Consider the following 14921-nt stretch of genomic DNA (forward strand, 5'->3'; position numbering starts at 1 on the left):
TCTCAATATAAGAGCTTTAAATATGAGTCTGACCATTGAATATGTAAATTGAGATAGATAGACACTTGGGTTGACATCTGTAGTGAAACATTGGTATAAGTAAATTTCAAGGAAAGATTTTGAATTGAATTGAGTACTATTTTGAAAATTGACAACCGGAAAAGCGATGTGATGTTGTCTAAGCTGACTGTGGCATAGTTGTGAGGCGCAGGGAGGAAATTCGTTGGCAACCTGGAAAGTACAGTGATACAACAGGTGATAGACAAATATACTCTCAAGAGAAGTTGAAACAACAATGCATGAACATGGCTTTGTTGGAACTGTATACCGAGGTAAGAGAAACGTTCCTTGTTTTTTATTACAATAGCGATTATTCTACTTTCATGTGGTTTTCCAGAGACATATGGAAACTTTGTCAGGGCTCAGGGAAGTTGCAGGGATGTAGAGGAGGCTGGAATGTAAAGTCTAAATGCGCAGCTGTTTACTCTTAGTCAACTTCTGTACGACTTGTTAGTAGAGATATGAACTATAATAACCTGATCCTCATAGTTTATTAAGTAAATGTTCACACATTACATTACATTTACAGTGTTATATGCTCTAGCATTAATAATTTTCTGCTGCTAATTGCTGTCTTCTCCCTCAGTACAACAGGGTTTGGATACCAGATGCAGAACATGTGTGGAAATCAGCCGAGATTATGAGAGACTTTCATTTTGGGGACAATGTTCTTGAACTGCTTCTTGAAGATGGCACTGTAAGTACAATGTGAACTAATAAAAACCTTCACATGCAACCGCAGTGGGTTTATGATGGTGGGAAGCACCAGCTGACTCTTTTTCATAACCTGTGACTGTGCAGGAGAACTATTTCCCCGTTGATCCGGCAAAACCACAACTGCCTCCTCTTCGCAACCCAGACATCTTGGTGGGGGAGAACGACCTCACGGCTCTCAGCTACCTGCACGAACCGGCCGTCCTGCACAATCTCAAAGTGCGATTTGTGGAGTCCAGGATCATCTATACCTACTGTGGTACAACAAATGTTTGGCTGTAAACTATAGTTAAGCACAGAGGTGTTGGTTGTCTGCAGTTTGTGCTGTCGGCTCAGCCTGCGCTGTTTCCTCATTTTCAGGTATCATACTGGTGGCTGTAAATCCATACAAACAGCTTCATATCTATGGAGATGCAATCATTCATGCCTACTCTGGCCAGAACATGGGTGACATGGACCCTCATATATTTGCAGTGGCAGAGGAGGCTTACAAACAGATGGCCAGGTAAATAAAAGCTGAAATAATCACATAAAGCAAAATAAACAGGCTGGTTTTAACTGTGTATTTACCCCCTTTTTTATCTTTAGAAACCACAAGAACCAGTCTATCATCGTCAGTGGGGAATCTGGAGCCGGTAAAACCGTGTCTGCTCGATACGCAATGAGGTACTTTGCTGTTGTAAGCAAATCTGGAAGTAAGACTCGAGTTGAAGACAAAGTCCTGGCGTCCAATCCAATAACGGAGGTACGACCTGCACACAAGGCAACACATCGCTATTCTCTGACAAGATGTTAAACTTAATTCAAGACGTCCTGTATCTCTGTGCTAACTTAAAAAGAAACCCGATGACCTGAGGTGATTTTCTCTCAGGCAATAGGAAATGCAAAGACCACCAGGAACGACAACAGCAGCCGTTTTGGGAAGTACACAGAGATCAGCTTTGACAAGAGGTACCGGATCATCGGAGCAAACATGAGGACCTATCTCTTAGAGAAATCCAGAGTCGTCTTTCAGGTAGTATATGTGATGTCTCAGATATCCAAGACTCTTTGTCTGATCCATAATAATGATATTCTTGTTTTATTCAGGCGGACAACGAGCGAAACTATCACATATTCTACCAGATGTGTTCCTGTGCTCACCTGCCCGAGTTCAAGTATCTAAGACTGTGTGAGTGTTTGTAATGAGGGTTTATTCTGCACAGTCACTGCTGTTGTGGTTGATCTGATTCACCTAGAACGTCCACCTAAGTCTTTATCATACATTTATTCATTGTAGGATTATTTTATTGAAAGTGTGCCTAATTATATATTCCTTTCATCTGAAGTGAGTGCTGATAAGTTTCGGTACACTTGCACGAACGGTGAGATCACTATTGAAGGTATAGATGACAAGAAAGACTTGGAGGAGACTCGACGGACCTTCTCACTGCTGGGTAATAACCATCTCGGTTGTGACACTCTAACCTCCTTTTAGGGTTTAAACTTTTTATGTCAGCTTTACCTTGCTCTCTCTTCTTCTCCAGGGCTGGAGGACGACTTTCAGTCAGATGTGTTCAGAGTTTTGGCAGCTATTCTGCATCTGGGAAATGTGGAAATCAGAAACTCTGGAGGAGACAAATCATCAATTCCTGTGAGTTTAAACTCTCCAAGCCCAAAATAGCTTTTTTGTTTCCAAGGTTAGATGTGAAAACATTAACCTGGTTAACCAGTACAAAACTTAATTTGCGTATCCTCCAGCCCAGTGATCCCCACCTGGTAGTCTTCTGTGAGTTGCTGGGTGTGAGCGCAGAGGGGTTGGTGCGTTGGCTGTGCCATCGGAGGATCGTTATGGTGGCTGAGACGGTGGTGAAGCCGGTGCCCAAGAAGCGGGCAGTTAATGCCAGAGATGCCCTCGCCAAGCAGATCTATGCCCACCTGTTTGACTGTATTATTAACAGGATAAACAAAGCACTGCAGGTTCCAGGAAAGCAACACGCTTTCATAGGTGTTCTGGACATTTATGGGTAATTCAGATACAACACTTTTGTTCTTCAGCTGCTTGATAATGCAGATATTTTCAGCTGCCATTTTTAATTTGATGTCCTTTATCCTCAGCTTTGAAACGTTTGACATCAACAGCTTTGAACAGTTTTGTATCAACTACGCAAATGAAAAGCTTCAGCAGCAGTTTAATTTGGTATGCATCACCGTCATGCATCATGCGTCACCCAAATCATTGCGAAACACTTCAGGCAGACCATCATCAACTCAGAGGGTTATTCTGTTGTCTTTCTTATTTTCAATCAGCATGTGTTCAAGCTGGAGCAAGAGGAGTACATGAAAGAGGACATCCCATGGACGCTGATAGATTTCTATGACAATCAGCCGGTCATTGACCTGATTGAGGCTAAGATGGGGATCCTTGACTTGCTTGATGAAGAATGTTTGGTAACTGAATGGACATGATGTGAACTTGTACAATTAACATTTTCCCATATATATATCCCATACATAATGTATTTTTACTTACTTTACATTACAGTTTCCTCAGGGCACTGATCAAAGCTGGCTGCAAAAGCTATTCAACTACCTAGATGCCAATCCTCTGTTTGAGAAGCCCAGGTTATCAAACGAGGCATTCGTGATTCAACACTTTGCAGACAAGGTGCAGTCTGGTAACCCTTAGAAACACACAAACGACTCCTACTATTATTAACTATTAATGCTTTTGGATTACTGACATATTATGAACTATTTTTCTATTAACAGGTGGAGTATCAATGCAGAGGTTTCCTTGAAAAAAACAGAGACACTCTCTATGAAGAACTGGTTGACATTATGAGAGTCAGTAAGGTAATCAGTTGCCCTATTTTTTTTTGCCTTTACATTTTTTAATATATCAAAGTGGGTAAAAATGTAACAAAGTTAAAAAGTCAAAGTGTCGTAATCACTAAAGCCAACCCTGCAGCATTGTGTTTTTTTTTTTAATCATTTTAACACATTTCTCCTCCTTGCAACTGTTATCAGTTTGCTTTTCTGGCCAACTTTTTCCAAGAGGAGGAGCGAAGCACTATGAACAGTAAAGGTGTCAAAGTGAGGCCCGCCAGACCTGGAGTGAAACCAGCCAATAAACAGCTGAGAACCTCAGTGGGAGATAAGGTAGAAAATGTTTACCCAAATGTCACTGCTCACAGGGGATTTAACTCCCTCATTGACACCCATATTATCCGTAATATTCTGCATTTACCAGTATATATGTATATAGAATAAAACTGAGTTTAACCTTTATGGTTGAATGTAGTTCCGCAGCTCCCTATCTTTACTGATGGAAACACTGAATGCTACCACCCCTCACTATGTGCGCTGCATTAAGCCCAACGATGAAAAGCTCCCCTTTGAGTGAGTACTGGTGAAACTGTGTTTGATTCACTCTGTGTTCACCTGGTTTTTGGTTTAAGTGAGTGTTTGCCTGTTTTTGAGATATGACTCCAGGAGGGTGGTGCAGCAGCTGCGAGCCTGTGGAGTCCTTGAAACTATTCGTATCAGTGCACAGAGCTATCCCTCCAGGTGATTCTCTATTACTAGATTCTGTATTAGCCAGATTACCCAATTCTCATCTCCGTATGATCATGTTATAATGCCAAACACATTTTTGTATGCAGGTGGACATACATTGAGTTTTACAGCCGATACAGTATCCTAATGTCACATCAGGAGGGGGACCTCAATGACAAGAAACAGACCTGCAAAAACGTGCTGCAGAGGTTGATCCAGGTTAGTTGTGCCTTTAAATAAAACATTGTCATACATTATTATTGTGCACTGCATGGTTGTGTATCACTTCGGCCTCATGACATCACATCTAGGACCCCAACCAGTACAAGTTTGGTCGGACAAAGATCTTCTTCCGAGCTGGTCAGGTAGCTTACCTCGAGAAGCTGCGCTTGGACCGACTGAGAGGAGCCTGCGTGACCATCCAGAAACACGTTCGCGGTTGGAGCCAGAGGAGGAAGTACCTGCGCATGAGAGAGGCAGCCATCATCCTCCAAGATTACATCCGCGGAAAGAGGACAATCCGGTTAGAGGCGTTCACGTCACACTTCACAGTTCTGTTGTTCTGCATCCTCTGTTGTTTTCTGTTAGGGTTCTGACTTGCTTTGTTTGTTAACCTGCAGTAAAACAGTGAGTGCTGCGACACTGAAGCAGGGCTGGGCAACAGTGGTGATTCAGAGATACTGGAGAGGTTATCGCATGAGACAGATCTATCACGTAGTCCGTCTGGCCTCCATCACCATCCAGGCCTTCACACGTGGCTGGATGGCTCGTAAACGGTACAAGAAGGTCTGTAACTGAAGAATCATTAATTCATTATTTTTATCATTTAGTATGATCAAACTTTAACTACATGTGATTCATGCCCTGCTATTTCTTTGTTAATTCTCAGCTGATGAAGGAGCAAAAAGCCCTGGTTTTACAGAAGTATGCCAGAGCATGGCTGGCACGGCGGCGTTTTCAGACCATGCGTCGGCTGGTCCTTAATGTTCAGCTCTCCTACAGGGTGCAGCAGCTCAGAAAGAAGATTGAAGAGCAGGTAAAGATGCTTACAAAGTTACTTCAGCTGCAGCTTTTATGAAGAGGATGTAACTGAATTTCTATATCCTCACAGAACAAAGAGAACCGTGGATTGATGGAAAGACTGACCAGTGTGGCCAACTCCCATGCTCAAACTGTGGACAGGCTTCAGGGTCTGGAGGCACAGCTGGAAAAATCAACCAACCAGAAGGCTTCTCTGGAGGCAAGAGAGAAGAAGGCGAAAGAAGATGCTGGTCTGGTCAGTCTTAAAGTTAATGCTTAAAATTTAAAGGTCCAGTGTGTAACATTTAGGAGGATCTATTGGCACAAATAGAATATAATATTCATAGGTATGTTTTCATTAGTTTATAATCAAAGACGTGTTGAACCACTATGTTTCTAGTAGTATCCCATAACGGACAAACCAAACACTGGCTGTAGATAAGGCCTAGACACCTCTACATGCCACTTAATCCTACATACTACACCGTTAATACATTTGTTTGTCTTAGCAGCTCTTTGTTTGCTTATGAAGCCGACTTTTGAGTCCTAAAAACAAACTGTATTCTTGCTCCAGACAATTGCACAGCTTCAAAAGGAAAAAGATGCACTAAACCTTGAAAAACAGAACTTGGAGAAAAGGTTTGAAGCTTCCACCAAAGAGGCCAAAGGTAATAGGAGTCAAGATTATTATGTATGCTACTCTCATTGTAATTTGTACCAAATGTGTGACCAGTTTTATACTTACAGAGAGCTTTGATCAAATAAAGAGGAATTTTCTTGAAGAGAAAGAACATGAAGCAAGGCTTCGGAAGTAAGTAATAAAAATGTGCAATGTGCCAAATCTACAACATGGAGCAAATATTAGTTTCAGCCAAAGCAAATTTTGGCTTTTAGTTTGTTTTTAACTTGATGAGATTATCCTTGGATCAGAATTGCAGAGAACAACATTGAGATCCAGAGACAGGACCATGAGAAGGAGGTGGAAATTCTGAAAGAGGAGATAAAGAGATTGAAGGAAGAGAGAGTCAGTCTGCAGAGAAAGATAGAGGAGGGGTGCCAGGTGAACTCTGACCTGCAGGAACAGATCATCCAGCTCACCAAACACGTTAAGTCCATTCCCGAGCTACGCAGAGATCTCAACAACCTACAAAATCAGAGAAATAACATGGACCGAAAGATTAAGCAACAGTCAGAACAAGCAAGAGGTACAGACTTTTACTTTAGTTTAAAAAAATGATTAAACATAAACAAAGACAGTATTTCGCTGATGATATTTTTCCGCAGCCAAAATAAATGATATTACAAGACAACTTCTTGGTGGTGTTGTTGAAGAGGAGGTTCTTTTGGGGTAATCCAAATATTTTACCTTTTCACTTTTTCTCCTGTAGTTGTTCTGTCTCTCATCTCTTTAGGCATTTAATCTCACACATTGTTTCTCTGAAGGCTAGCTCCAGACAACTCTGAGAAGATCTATGAAATGGAAGATTTGCTGAAAGCATTTGATGGCCTGCAGAAAGCTACCAGGTTTTGTTTTTACTGACAACCAAAGCAGTCCGTTCATTTCATTTATTGTACCTGTGTGACAAACCTCTGTTTGCACCTTTGATGGCAGAATAATGGAAAACCACCAGAGGGAGCAGAAGGAAAGCTATGAGAGCCAAGTGGAGGGCTTGAAATTGAAAGTGGACCACCTTCAAAATGAGAACAGCAAGTTGCAAAACCTGTTCCAGGAGAAAAGTAACGTCAACGAGAATATTCGCCAAGAGGTGTCCAGGCTCAGCAGTGAGAACTCAGTGCGTTGGATTCCTTATCCCATATTTAATGTCTCACGATTGTTGAGTTGCAGAACATATCGTCATTTTTGCTTTCCCTTGTTTGATGTGATGCACAGTTTATACCGGAGCTGAAACAGCAGGTTTCAGAGCTGCAGAGACAAAAACAAGAATTAGAGGCTCGTGTAGAGGAGAAGAGCAGAGAACTAGAAGGTAAATGTGACTATTTGTTTTTCCAATTATGTCACCATGAAGCCCTTTTTTTGCAGATCAGTATTTTACTTCTTCTGTTTATTTTCTTGTCCATGTCATCTGAAAGAAAAATCTGAGGAGATCACTAATGTTCTTCAAAGGAAGATTAAAGAAGAGAGCTCACAACGCAGGTAAAAACTGGAGTGAGTTTCTTGATTTAAGAAGTGTTGATCATATCTCAGTCGTCCTGATTTCTGCTGCTTTTTTAGACACTTTGAGGAGAAAGCTGAAGAGCTGGAGGAGTTGAAGAGGGAGCTTCATTCCCAAGTAGAGGATCTGGAAGAGGAGAACAATCACTTGAAAAGACAGCTGCTGATGGAGAGCGAGTCCAAGAGCAAACTGAGACAGGAGACTTCACTGTTAACCGCTGAGAATATGGTGTGTGTGTGTGTGTGTATAAATGAAGGGTTAGAGTATGAGTGTGTGAATGCATGTCTTATCTGCATGAAAGAAATTCTATCTTCTATCTATCTTCAATCTTCTTTTCTTTCAGGACTTTGAAGAGCAGCTGGACCAAAGAGACAGATTAATAAAGAAACTCCAGATTCAAATAAAGAGCCTGGAGACGTCACAGAAAGGTAGAGCTGTGACTTGTACATCTGACTCGTAGTAAATCTAATTTCTCCATGATCATCACTTTAATGTTTCTTACACAGCAAAGCAAACGTCTACGCCTACCATTCCCAAAGACTACCTCGGCATGTTGGAGTACAAGAGAGAGGATGAACCCAAGCTCATTCAAAACATCATTCTGGGTATTTGTCCTCTGCGTTATTTCTAAGCTTTAGCTGATATGTCACATTAAACCTGTGAACTAGTTAACTAAATGATGCTACATTCTTCTCACAGAGCTGAAGACCAAAGGTGTGGTGGTCAATATGATCCCCGGTCTGCCAGCATACATCCTCTTCATGTGCGTCCGCCACGCTGACTATCTGAACGATGAAGCCAAGCTCAAGTCTCTGATGAATGCGACCATTGGCGCTATCAAAAAAGTCATCATGGTGAGGTTAATTCTCAGTCTATTAACCTTTATCTCTGCTGTAGATTTGCTAAATAAATAATAGATATACTCCAAAAGCCATTATTCATAACCATATCTAAGATTAGGTCGCTAGTGTTTTGGCAGCAGTGTAGTTTACTTTAATTATTTCGGTTTGTGACATTGATGATCTGAAAAAGATAAACAGCCATCAAAAGGCAAAAAATATCAATCTCTTGCTGAAAATAAATGAAAGCAAATGCAACTGACATATTTTTTCCTTTCAGGGTCACCACAAAGACTTTGAGTTGCTGTCGTTCTGGCTCTCAAACACGTATCAGCTCCTCAACTGTCTGAAGCAGTACAGCGGGGAGGAGGTCTGTATTTACTGTATGGGGTCTATAATGTCATATACAGTGTCAGGCCTATTTTGACATTCTCTCTCTCTTTTTGCTTTCTCTTCACAAAAGGAGTTCATGAAACAAAATACTGCTCGCCAGAAGAAGAACTGCTTGCACAATTTTGATTTGTCAGAACACAGACAAATTCTCAGCGACCTGGCCATCCACATCTACCATCAGTTCATCACGGTCATGGAAAAGAGCCTCACTCCTGCTATTGGTATTTTACAGAGTTCATCCTTATCAAATGCAGATTTTGATACTGTTCAACCTTTATAAACAACCTTAAATGTCCTGCTTTACTTTCTTGTTCGACAGTTCCGGGTATGTTGGAGCACGAGAGTTTGCAGGGGATTTCTAGTATGAAGCCGACGGGCTTCAGGAAGCGCTCCAACAGCATCTACGAGGACTCAGAGACATACACCATCTCCTCCATCATTCAGCAGCTCAACGGCTTCCACTCCACCATGAGCCAGCACGGCATGGAGCAGGGCCTCATCAAACAGGCTGTCAAGCAACTGTTCTTCCTCGTCGGTGCGACCACCCTCAACAACATCATGCTCCGCAAAGACATGTGTTCCTGCAGGAAAGGGATGCAAATCAGGTCTGTGCAGAGGTGGAGAAAGTAAAGTAGAAGTACTGATTTAACTTCTTTACTCAAGTAAAAGTGAAAAAGTAGAGGCTCTGAAATGTACTCAAAATATAAATGTACTTTCTTGGTTTTTCTGAAGGACATTTCTACCGGCTGTTTCTGTGCAAAGCTCAAACTTCAAACCGGGTCGACTCTCCTTTTCTTTTCTTGTTACGTTGTCTTTTACGTAGTTTTCAGTGTTTTTGTCAAGTTATGTCTGTCATGTGTGATATGCACCGGTCCTGATGTGTTGCTAAATAATAATAATAATAAGCCACAATTCTCCTCAAACGCATTAAAACTACAGTTATGAGCCTGATTTGAATATATAAGGAGTAGAAAGTACAAATATTTGTGTACAAATGTAGGAATGTAGGAGGAGTAATAGTATTAAGTTCTACTAAAGTACAGATACCCAAAACAACTTAAGTATAGTAACAAAGTATTCCCACCTCTGGGTCTTTTGTTGTTTATGAGTAGTTTTTGCAGACAAAAATGAGTTGATAGCCTTTTTGTTTGTTTAGGTGCAACATCAGTTACCTGGAGGAATGGCTGAAGGAGAAGGAGCTGCAGAGCTCTAATGCTATAGACACTTTGAAGCCGCTGTCTCAGGCCGCCTGGCTGCTGCAAGTCAACAAGTCCACTGACGACGACGCCAAGGAGATCACTGAAAAATGCACTGAACTCAACTCTGTTCAGGTACTTTTATTTTACTATTCAAGCCACGCATGCAGTATTTTTGATATTTTGATATTAAAATCCAGTTTCACATTGAAACCTCTCAATGAAATTTTTAGATCGTCAAGATTTTGAATTCCTACACACCCATTGACGATTTTGAGAAAAGGGTGACGTCGTCATTTGTCCGCAAAGTTCAGGTGAGCTCTTTTGTTCATTTTCAGATTTTAATGTGTTGAAATGTTTGTTCACCTGCCATACTTACTCATCCACCTCACTAAATCTGTCAATCTGCCTCTTGTTGCAGTCATTACTACAAGATCGCGAAGGGTCCACGCAGCTGATGCTGGACTCAGATTATCGTTTCCAGGTCACGTTTCCTTTCTGCTCGTCCACACAGGCTCTGGAGCTGCTGCAGGTCCCGAGCAGCCTTCATCTGGGTTTCCTAACCAGGATCTGACACCAGCCAGCCTTTGACCTTTCTCCTCCTCATGACTTATTCAACAGTCAAGTGGCCTTTAGCTGTATCTATATCTTTTTCTGTATATATAACTATGTAAAACACTTTTAATAAACAATGTACACCAGATATTTAAAATTCATGGATGTGGCCATTAAAATGTTGATGATTGCTTGGATTGTTGTGTTTTATTTCTTCAAATATTGTTTAATTTTATTAGAGCTGTAACCAATCAATTAATGTATTAATTAATCCACAAAAGATCCAAGTTTTCCAGGGTGCTGCCTTTATATTATTGTAAACTGAATATCATTTATCTAAAGACAGAAGCCCTAAATTTAATGTGTTTCAAAATCTTGGTCTGGTCGGGAAGAAATTGTCTTTGCTTTTTAATTTAGCTGACTTAAAGGCAGTCACATTACCGCAGTGTTAAGATGTGAAAGTGGAATCAATAAAACTCATTATTTTAAATCATTCACTCAAAACAGAGGATCATATAATTGTTTTTATATATTTCTTTAATTATAGGTTTCCAGAAGCAGCTATTTATTGTGATACAACTGCCTAATAATTGATTGCATTGAAATAAACCGACTGCATATTTATCTGCTGCTTCCACAGCACAGTGTTATTTTTTCCATGTCGGCGGTATTTGAACTCATTATTTAGCTGTGGAGTTGTGAGGCCGTGTTGCTGCTGAGGATGCAACCCGTGCGGAGCAGCAGCATCACCGGGATACAGGACCCTCCTCCTCCTCCTCCTCCTCCTCTTCCTCCTCCTCTGGAAACTGGAGGAGCATCTTCTCCCTCTGACGTCATGACAGCAGCATCAGCTGTTAGCTCTGCTTTAAGCCTTTTCGCTGCCGATCGCTGACTGCACTGAGGAAATATAGGCCTATGAGATCCCCTCTTATCCCTGAAATGGCGACACAGGAGGTACAGCTGACCGAGACTCTGGCCCATCTCAAAACGGAGTCGGAGACGCTGAAGACGAAGCTGGAGGAGGAGAGAGCGAAGCTGCACGATGTCGAGCGTGAGTGCTGGAAAATAACGGAGAGGCCTCGATTCACCTCTTCGTTCACAGTGTGACTGGACAAATCACCGCAAATATCTCACTATATATATAGATATAGATGTATATGTGGATGTATTTTAGCGGGAGGTCAGATGATGGCAGTTTTACAGGGATGCGGATTCGTCGCCGCGGATTATTGACCTGACGTTACCTCTGATTTGACAGGCGACTTAAAAGCAGGCTGTTTGTTTGCCTCCCCATTTTACAGCCCAGTGCTTTCATCTGAATTCTTTCCATGTAGTGGTTTTTGTCCAATCGTGTCTCGGCAATAACCTTAACAGTAGCTGCTGAGATGTTAAACAAAATGTGGGGAAACAGGCTTTTTGTGGTAAATGTTTTATGAGATGTTCACAGGAGCTACAAGAAGAGGGAATAATTAAAGATTAATACAATATATTCCTCTGTTTAACATAGGCCGACTGTAGTTTAATCATTATTGCTGATGGGAATAATCAAGGGTGTATGCAGTAGAGGGTTTAATGTAATGTACAATGTGTGTGTGTGTGTACAGTACATCAGGTGGCAGAAAAGGTGGAGGGGCTGGGTCAGTTTGTAATGAAGACCCGGAGAACTCTGAAGGGACACGGCAACAAAGTTCTGTGTATGGACTGGTGTAAGGACAAGAGGAGGATCGTCAGCTCCTCACAGGTCACACACTCTCTGTTTATCTGCTCTGATTTTAGAGAGTTTATAGTAAACACGTTTGTTTTATGTTGTGCTAATGTCTGATCTCTTGATGCAGGATGGAAAAGTGATTGTATGGGACGCTTTCACTACCAACAAGGTAACTCTTTTTTTTCAGTGTGCAACTATTTTATTACAGAATGAAAGACCATTTAAGTAAAATACTGAGATTTCTTAAAAACACTTTCACATTTTCTTACCACAAGCTTGTTACAAACCATCAATAATGCTCCCTTACACTAAACCAACCCTCTGAACTTGGTCTATAGAGAGTCCCCGACCTATTTGGCTTGTGAAGGAGGGATTTTCCTTCTCAGATTGTTTTATTTGAAGGATTTTATTGGCTCTGAAAGCATAATAATTAGTATTTAGTAATTGGTATTTCCCAAGATAAAAGCACAAACAAAGAAGTGAGAAAAATATTTTGTGTAATGGAGATTTATCTTAAGACCTGAAAATAATGATGTGTGTAGCTTAACAGGAGGTTTATATATCATTAGTAACTGGAAGATAGTGTTAGACAAAAACATCTGTTAAAACTCTAATTGAGAATATTACTTTCCCCAATATCATGTAGAAAATCAAATCTATGAGGCATAAAAGATAAGGCACACTTTTATGTCGAGGATGGAGGGGAAGGGACACCAGCAACTGCTATCAGAGTTGATCATTGGCCACAAGAATGTTTTATAAATAGATTTTTTTAAACAAACTGTAACAGCACTAATGTGTAATTATGCCTAATGAATTTGATTCATCTCAGTGTCCCAGTGCGGCTCATGCAGCTTTGCCTTTTGATGTTTATTAGGAGCATGCTGTGACAATGCCGTGCACCTGGGTGATGGCCTGCGCCTACGCCCCCTCCGGCTGTGCTGTAGCTTGTGGGTGAGTGTTTTGCTACCCGTGACGATCCCAATGCAGCGTGTGTCGTCTGCTTGGTTTTTGTCTCTTTTTTATTTAGTAAACCTGGGTTATTTTCTATCACAGAGGCCTGGACAATAAATGCTCAGTGTATCCTCTGTCTCTGGACAAGAATGAGAACTTGGCTGCAAAGAAGAAGTCAGTGGCCATGCACACAAACTACCTGTCTGCCTGTAGCTTCACCAACTCAGATATGCAGGTAAGAAAATTCACCACAACACGCAAAAAAATCCCCAACCAAAAAAAACAAAAGCCGCAGAGTAAAATGAGCTAGAGCTAGTACTACACTTAAGGTTCCTGCAAACAGGGCTGCTTTTCTAGTCGTCACTATTTCTCTCTCATTATTAATCAGAAATCACTGCCGTCCATATTCCAGTGAAAAGAGCTTCCGCACTTTGTTAATAATTCACGGCAGCTAGTTGCTTCTGGTTTGATATCCTGCTCACGTGATGTTTCACACAGCAAAGACAATCCATTTATAGCCCGAACTTCAGAACAGCCATTACTCTTCCTCCCTCATTGCCTGCTTGTGTTAAAGATCCTGACGTCCAGCGGGGATGGGACGTGTGCATTATGGGATGTTGAGAGTGGGCAGCTGTTGCAGAGTTTCCATGGACATGCAGCAGACGTGCTCTGTCTGGACCTGGCCCCCTCCGAGACTGGAAACACGTTTGTTTCAGGGGTGAGGACACCTCTTCCTTCACCACTTTCACTAGAGCTTGTGACTATTTAAACTAAATTATCTTAGATATTTTGTGATATTCTGCATTATTCTGTGTTATTGCAGGGCTGTGATAAGAAGGCCAATGTGTGGGACATGCGTTCAGGACAGTGTATTCAGTCCTTTGAAACTCATGAATCAGACATAAACAGTGTCCGGTAAGTGATTTGAAATGTCTCTGTCAGCTTTGAGTTGTTTATAAAGATAAACACATTTTTTTATTATTGTGATATAAAAAAACTATTTTAAATCCTCTATGTATAAAATATTTAATCTTTCAAATGATTCTGTTGTTGTTGGAAGAAAAAATAAATAATCCAGTTTAGAATTGATGAAAACTGTCTGTGTGGCTTTTAGACTATTTGTTCTCTGCACCAGGTCTTTTTCATATTACCGCTGGGAATTACTAAATGTCAGATATATTCAAATGTTTCACATCGGGGCTTTAAGAGAGTAATCTGTTCCTCACTGTGGCTTTCTTTCTTTTTAATAGATACTATCCCAGCGGAGATGCATTTGCATCTGGATCAGACGATGCTACAGTATGTAATCTGATATTTACCACTCGAAGTGTAACTAGAAACATATCGAAAATGTTCTTTAAAATTCAAACACTGACCTTTGTTACAGTGCCGCCTGTACGACTTAAGGGCAGACAGAGAAGTGGCCATTTATTCCAAAGACAGCATCATATTTGGGGTCTCCAGTGTTGATTTCTCTCTCAGCGGTAAGAAATATATACTTTGTCAGTATTGTTTATCATTACAGTTAAAGCTCCAGTAGGTCACTTTTATAAAACATTTATTGTCATATTTGCTGAAACGTTCACTATATCCTGACAGTAGTTCTAGTGCTCCTAATGGCATTTGGCATTTAGTTGATTATTGATTGTTTCCAGGTTGTCAAATGCTGACACTTTGGGTTGCTGGCTTAAAGATAGTTGATTATTGAGTCCCGCAAACCTTGTGGATTCTTTCAAATGCCATTAGTAGCACTAGGAGAAGCCAGAGGAAC

At 41.0% G+C, this 14921-nt stretch overlaps 2 protein-coding genes across 2 annotated transcripts in view; both read left to right on the plus strand.

The window, feature by feature from the left end:
• Window positions 1-206: 206 nt before the first annotated feature.
• On the plus strand, window positions 207-10666 carry myo5c (myosin VC). Its single transcript, XM_035664968.1, has 40 exons — window positions 207-332; window positions 647-757; window positions 862-1033; window positions 1135-1279; window positions 1363-1519; window positions 1646-1789; window positions 1864-1945; window positions 2103-2210; window positions 2301-2407; window positions 2515-2780; window positions 2872-2953; window positions 3064-3204; window positions 3299-3421; window positions 3526-3609; window positions 3784-3915; window positions 4058-4155; window positions 4237-4323; window positions 4419-4530; window positions 4623-4834; window positions 4932-5097; window positions 5201-5347; window positions 5423-5587; window positions 5906-5999; window positions 6079-6142; window positions 6262-6536; window positions 6616-6679; window positions 6775-6855; window positions 6944-7124; window positions 7223-7316; window positions 7423-7486; window positions 7565-7733; window positions 7849-7933; window positions 8012-8110; window positions 8205-8359; window positions 8625-8714; window positions 8808-8958; window positions 9057-9342; window positions 9894-10068; window positions 10167-10247; window positions 10355-10666. Exons 1-40 carry the CDS (start codon window positions 300-302, stop codon window positions 10505-10507), a joined length of 5235 nt encoding a protein of 1744 aa, XP_035520861.1. The 5' UTR covers window positions 207-299; the 3' UTR covers window positions 10508-10666.
• A 643-nt stretch (window positions 10667-11309) lies between these two features.
• Window positions 11310-14921, plus strand: part of gnb5a (guanine nucleotide binding protein (G protein), beta 5a) — a 5101-nt gene continuing 1489 nt past the window's right edge. Inside the window, exons 1-9 of the mRNA XM_035665001.1 lie at window positions 11310-11539; window positions 12093-12229; window positions 12324-12365; window positions 13074-13150; window positions 13253-13385; window positions 13725-13868; window positions 13974-14065; window positions 14401-14449; window positions 14538-14634. Of these exons, the coding sequence (XP_035520894.1) occupies window positions 11404-11539; window positions 12093-12229; window positions 12324-12365; window positions 13074-13150; window positions 13253-13385; window positions 13725-13868; window positions 13974-14065; window positions 14401-14449; window positions 14538-14634 (907 nt within the window). The 5' untranslated portion in view covers window positions 11310-11403. The remainder of the gene's footprint in view (window positions 11540-12092; window positions 12230-12323; window positions 12366-13073; window positions 13151-13252; window positions 13386-13724; window positions 13869-13973; window positions 14066-14400; window positions 14450-14537; window positions 14635-14921) is intronic.

This window comes from Morone saxatilis, unplaced genomic scaffold (assembly GCF_004916995.1).
Source record: "Morone saxatilis isolate NCDOM2014 unplaced genomic scaffold, NCSU_SB_2.0 Contig2, whole genome shotgun sequence".
NCBI lineage: Eukaryota > Metazoa > Chordata > Actinopteri > Moronidae > Morone > Morone saxatilis.

Bases quoted from the DNA above. Each gene is read 5' to 3' on its own strand.
- myo5c (XM_035664968.1), top strand. From the start codon at position 300: ATGAACATGGCTTTGTTGGAACTGTATACCGAG. The intron at 4,324-4,418 runs GTGATTCTCTAT...TTTTGTATGCAG, and splicing joins GCACAGAGCTATCCCTCCAG to GTGGACATACATTGAGTTTT. The intron at 7,125-7,222 runs GTGCGTTGGATT...TGTGATGCACAG, and splicing joins GGCTCAGCAGTGAGAACTCA to TTTATACCGGAGCTGAAACA.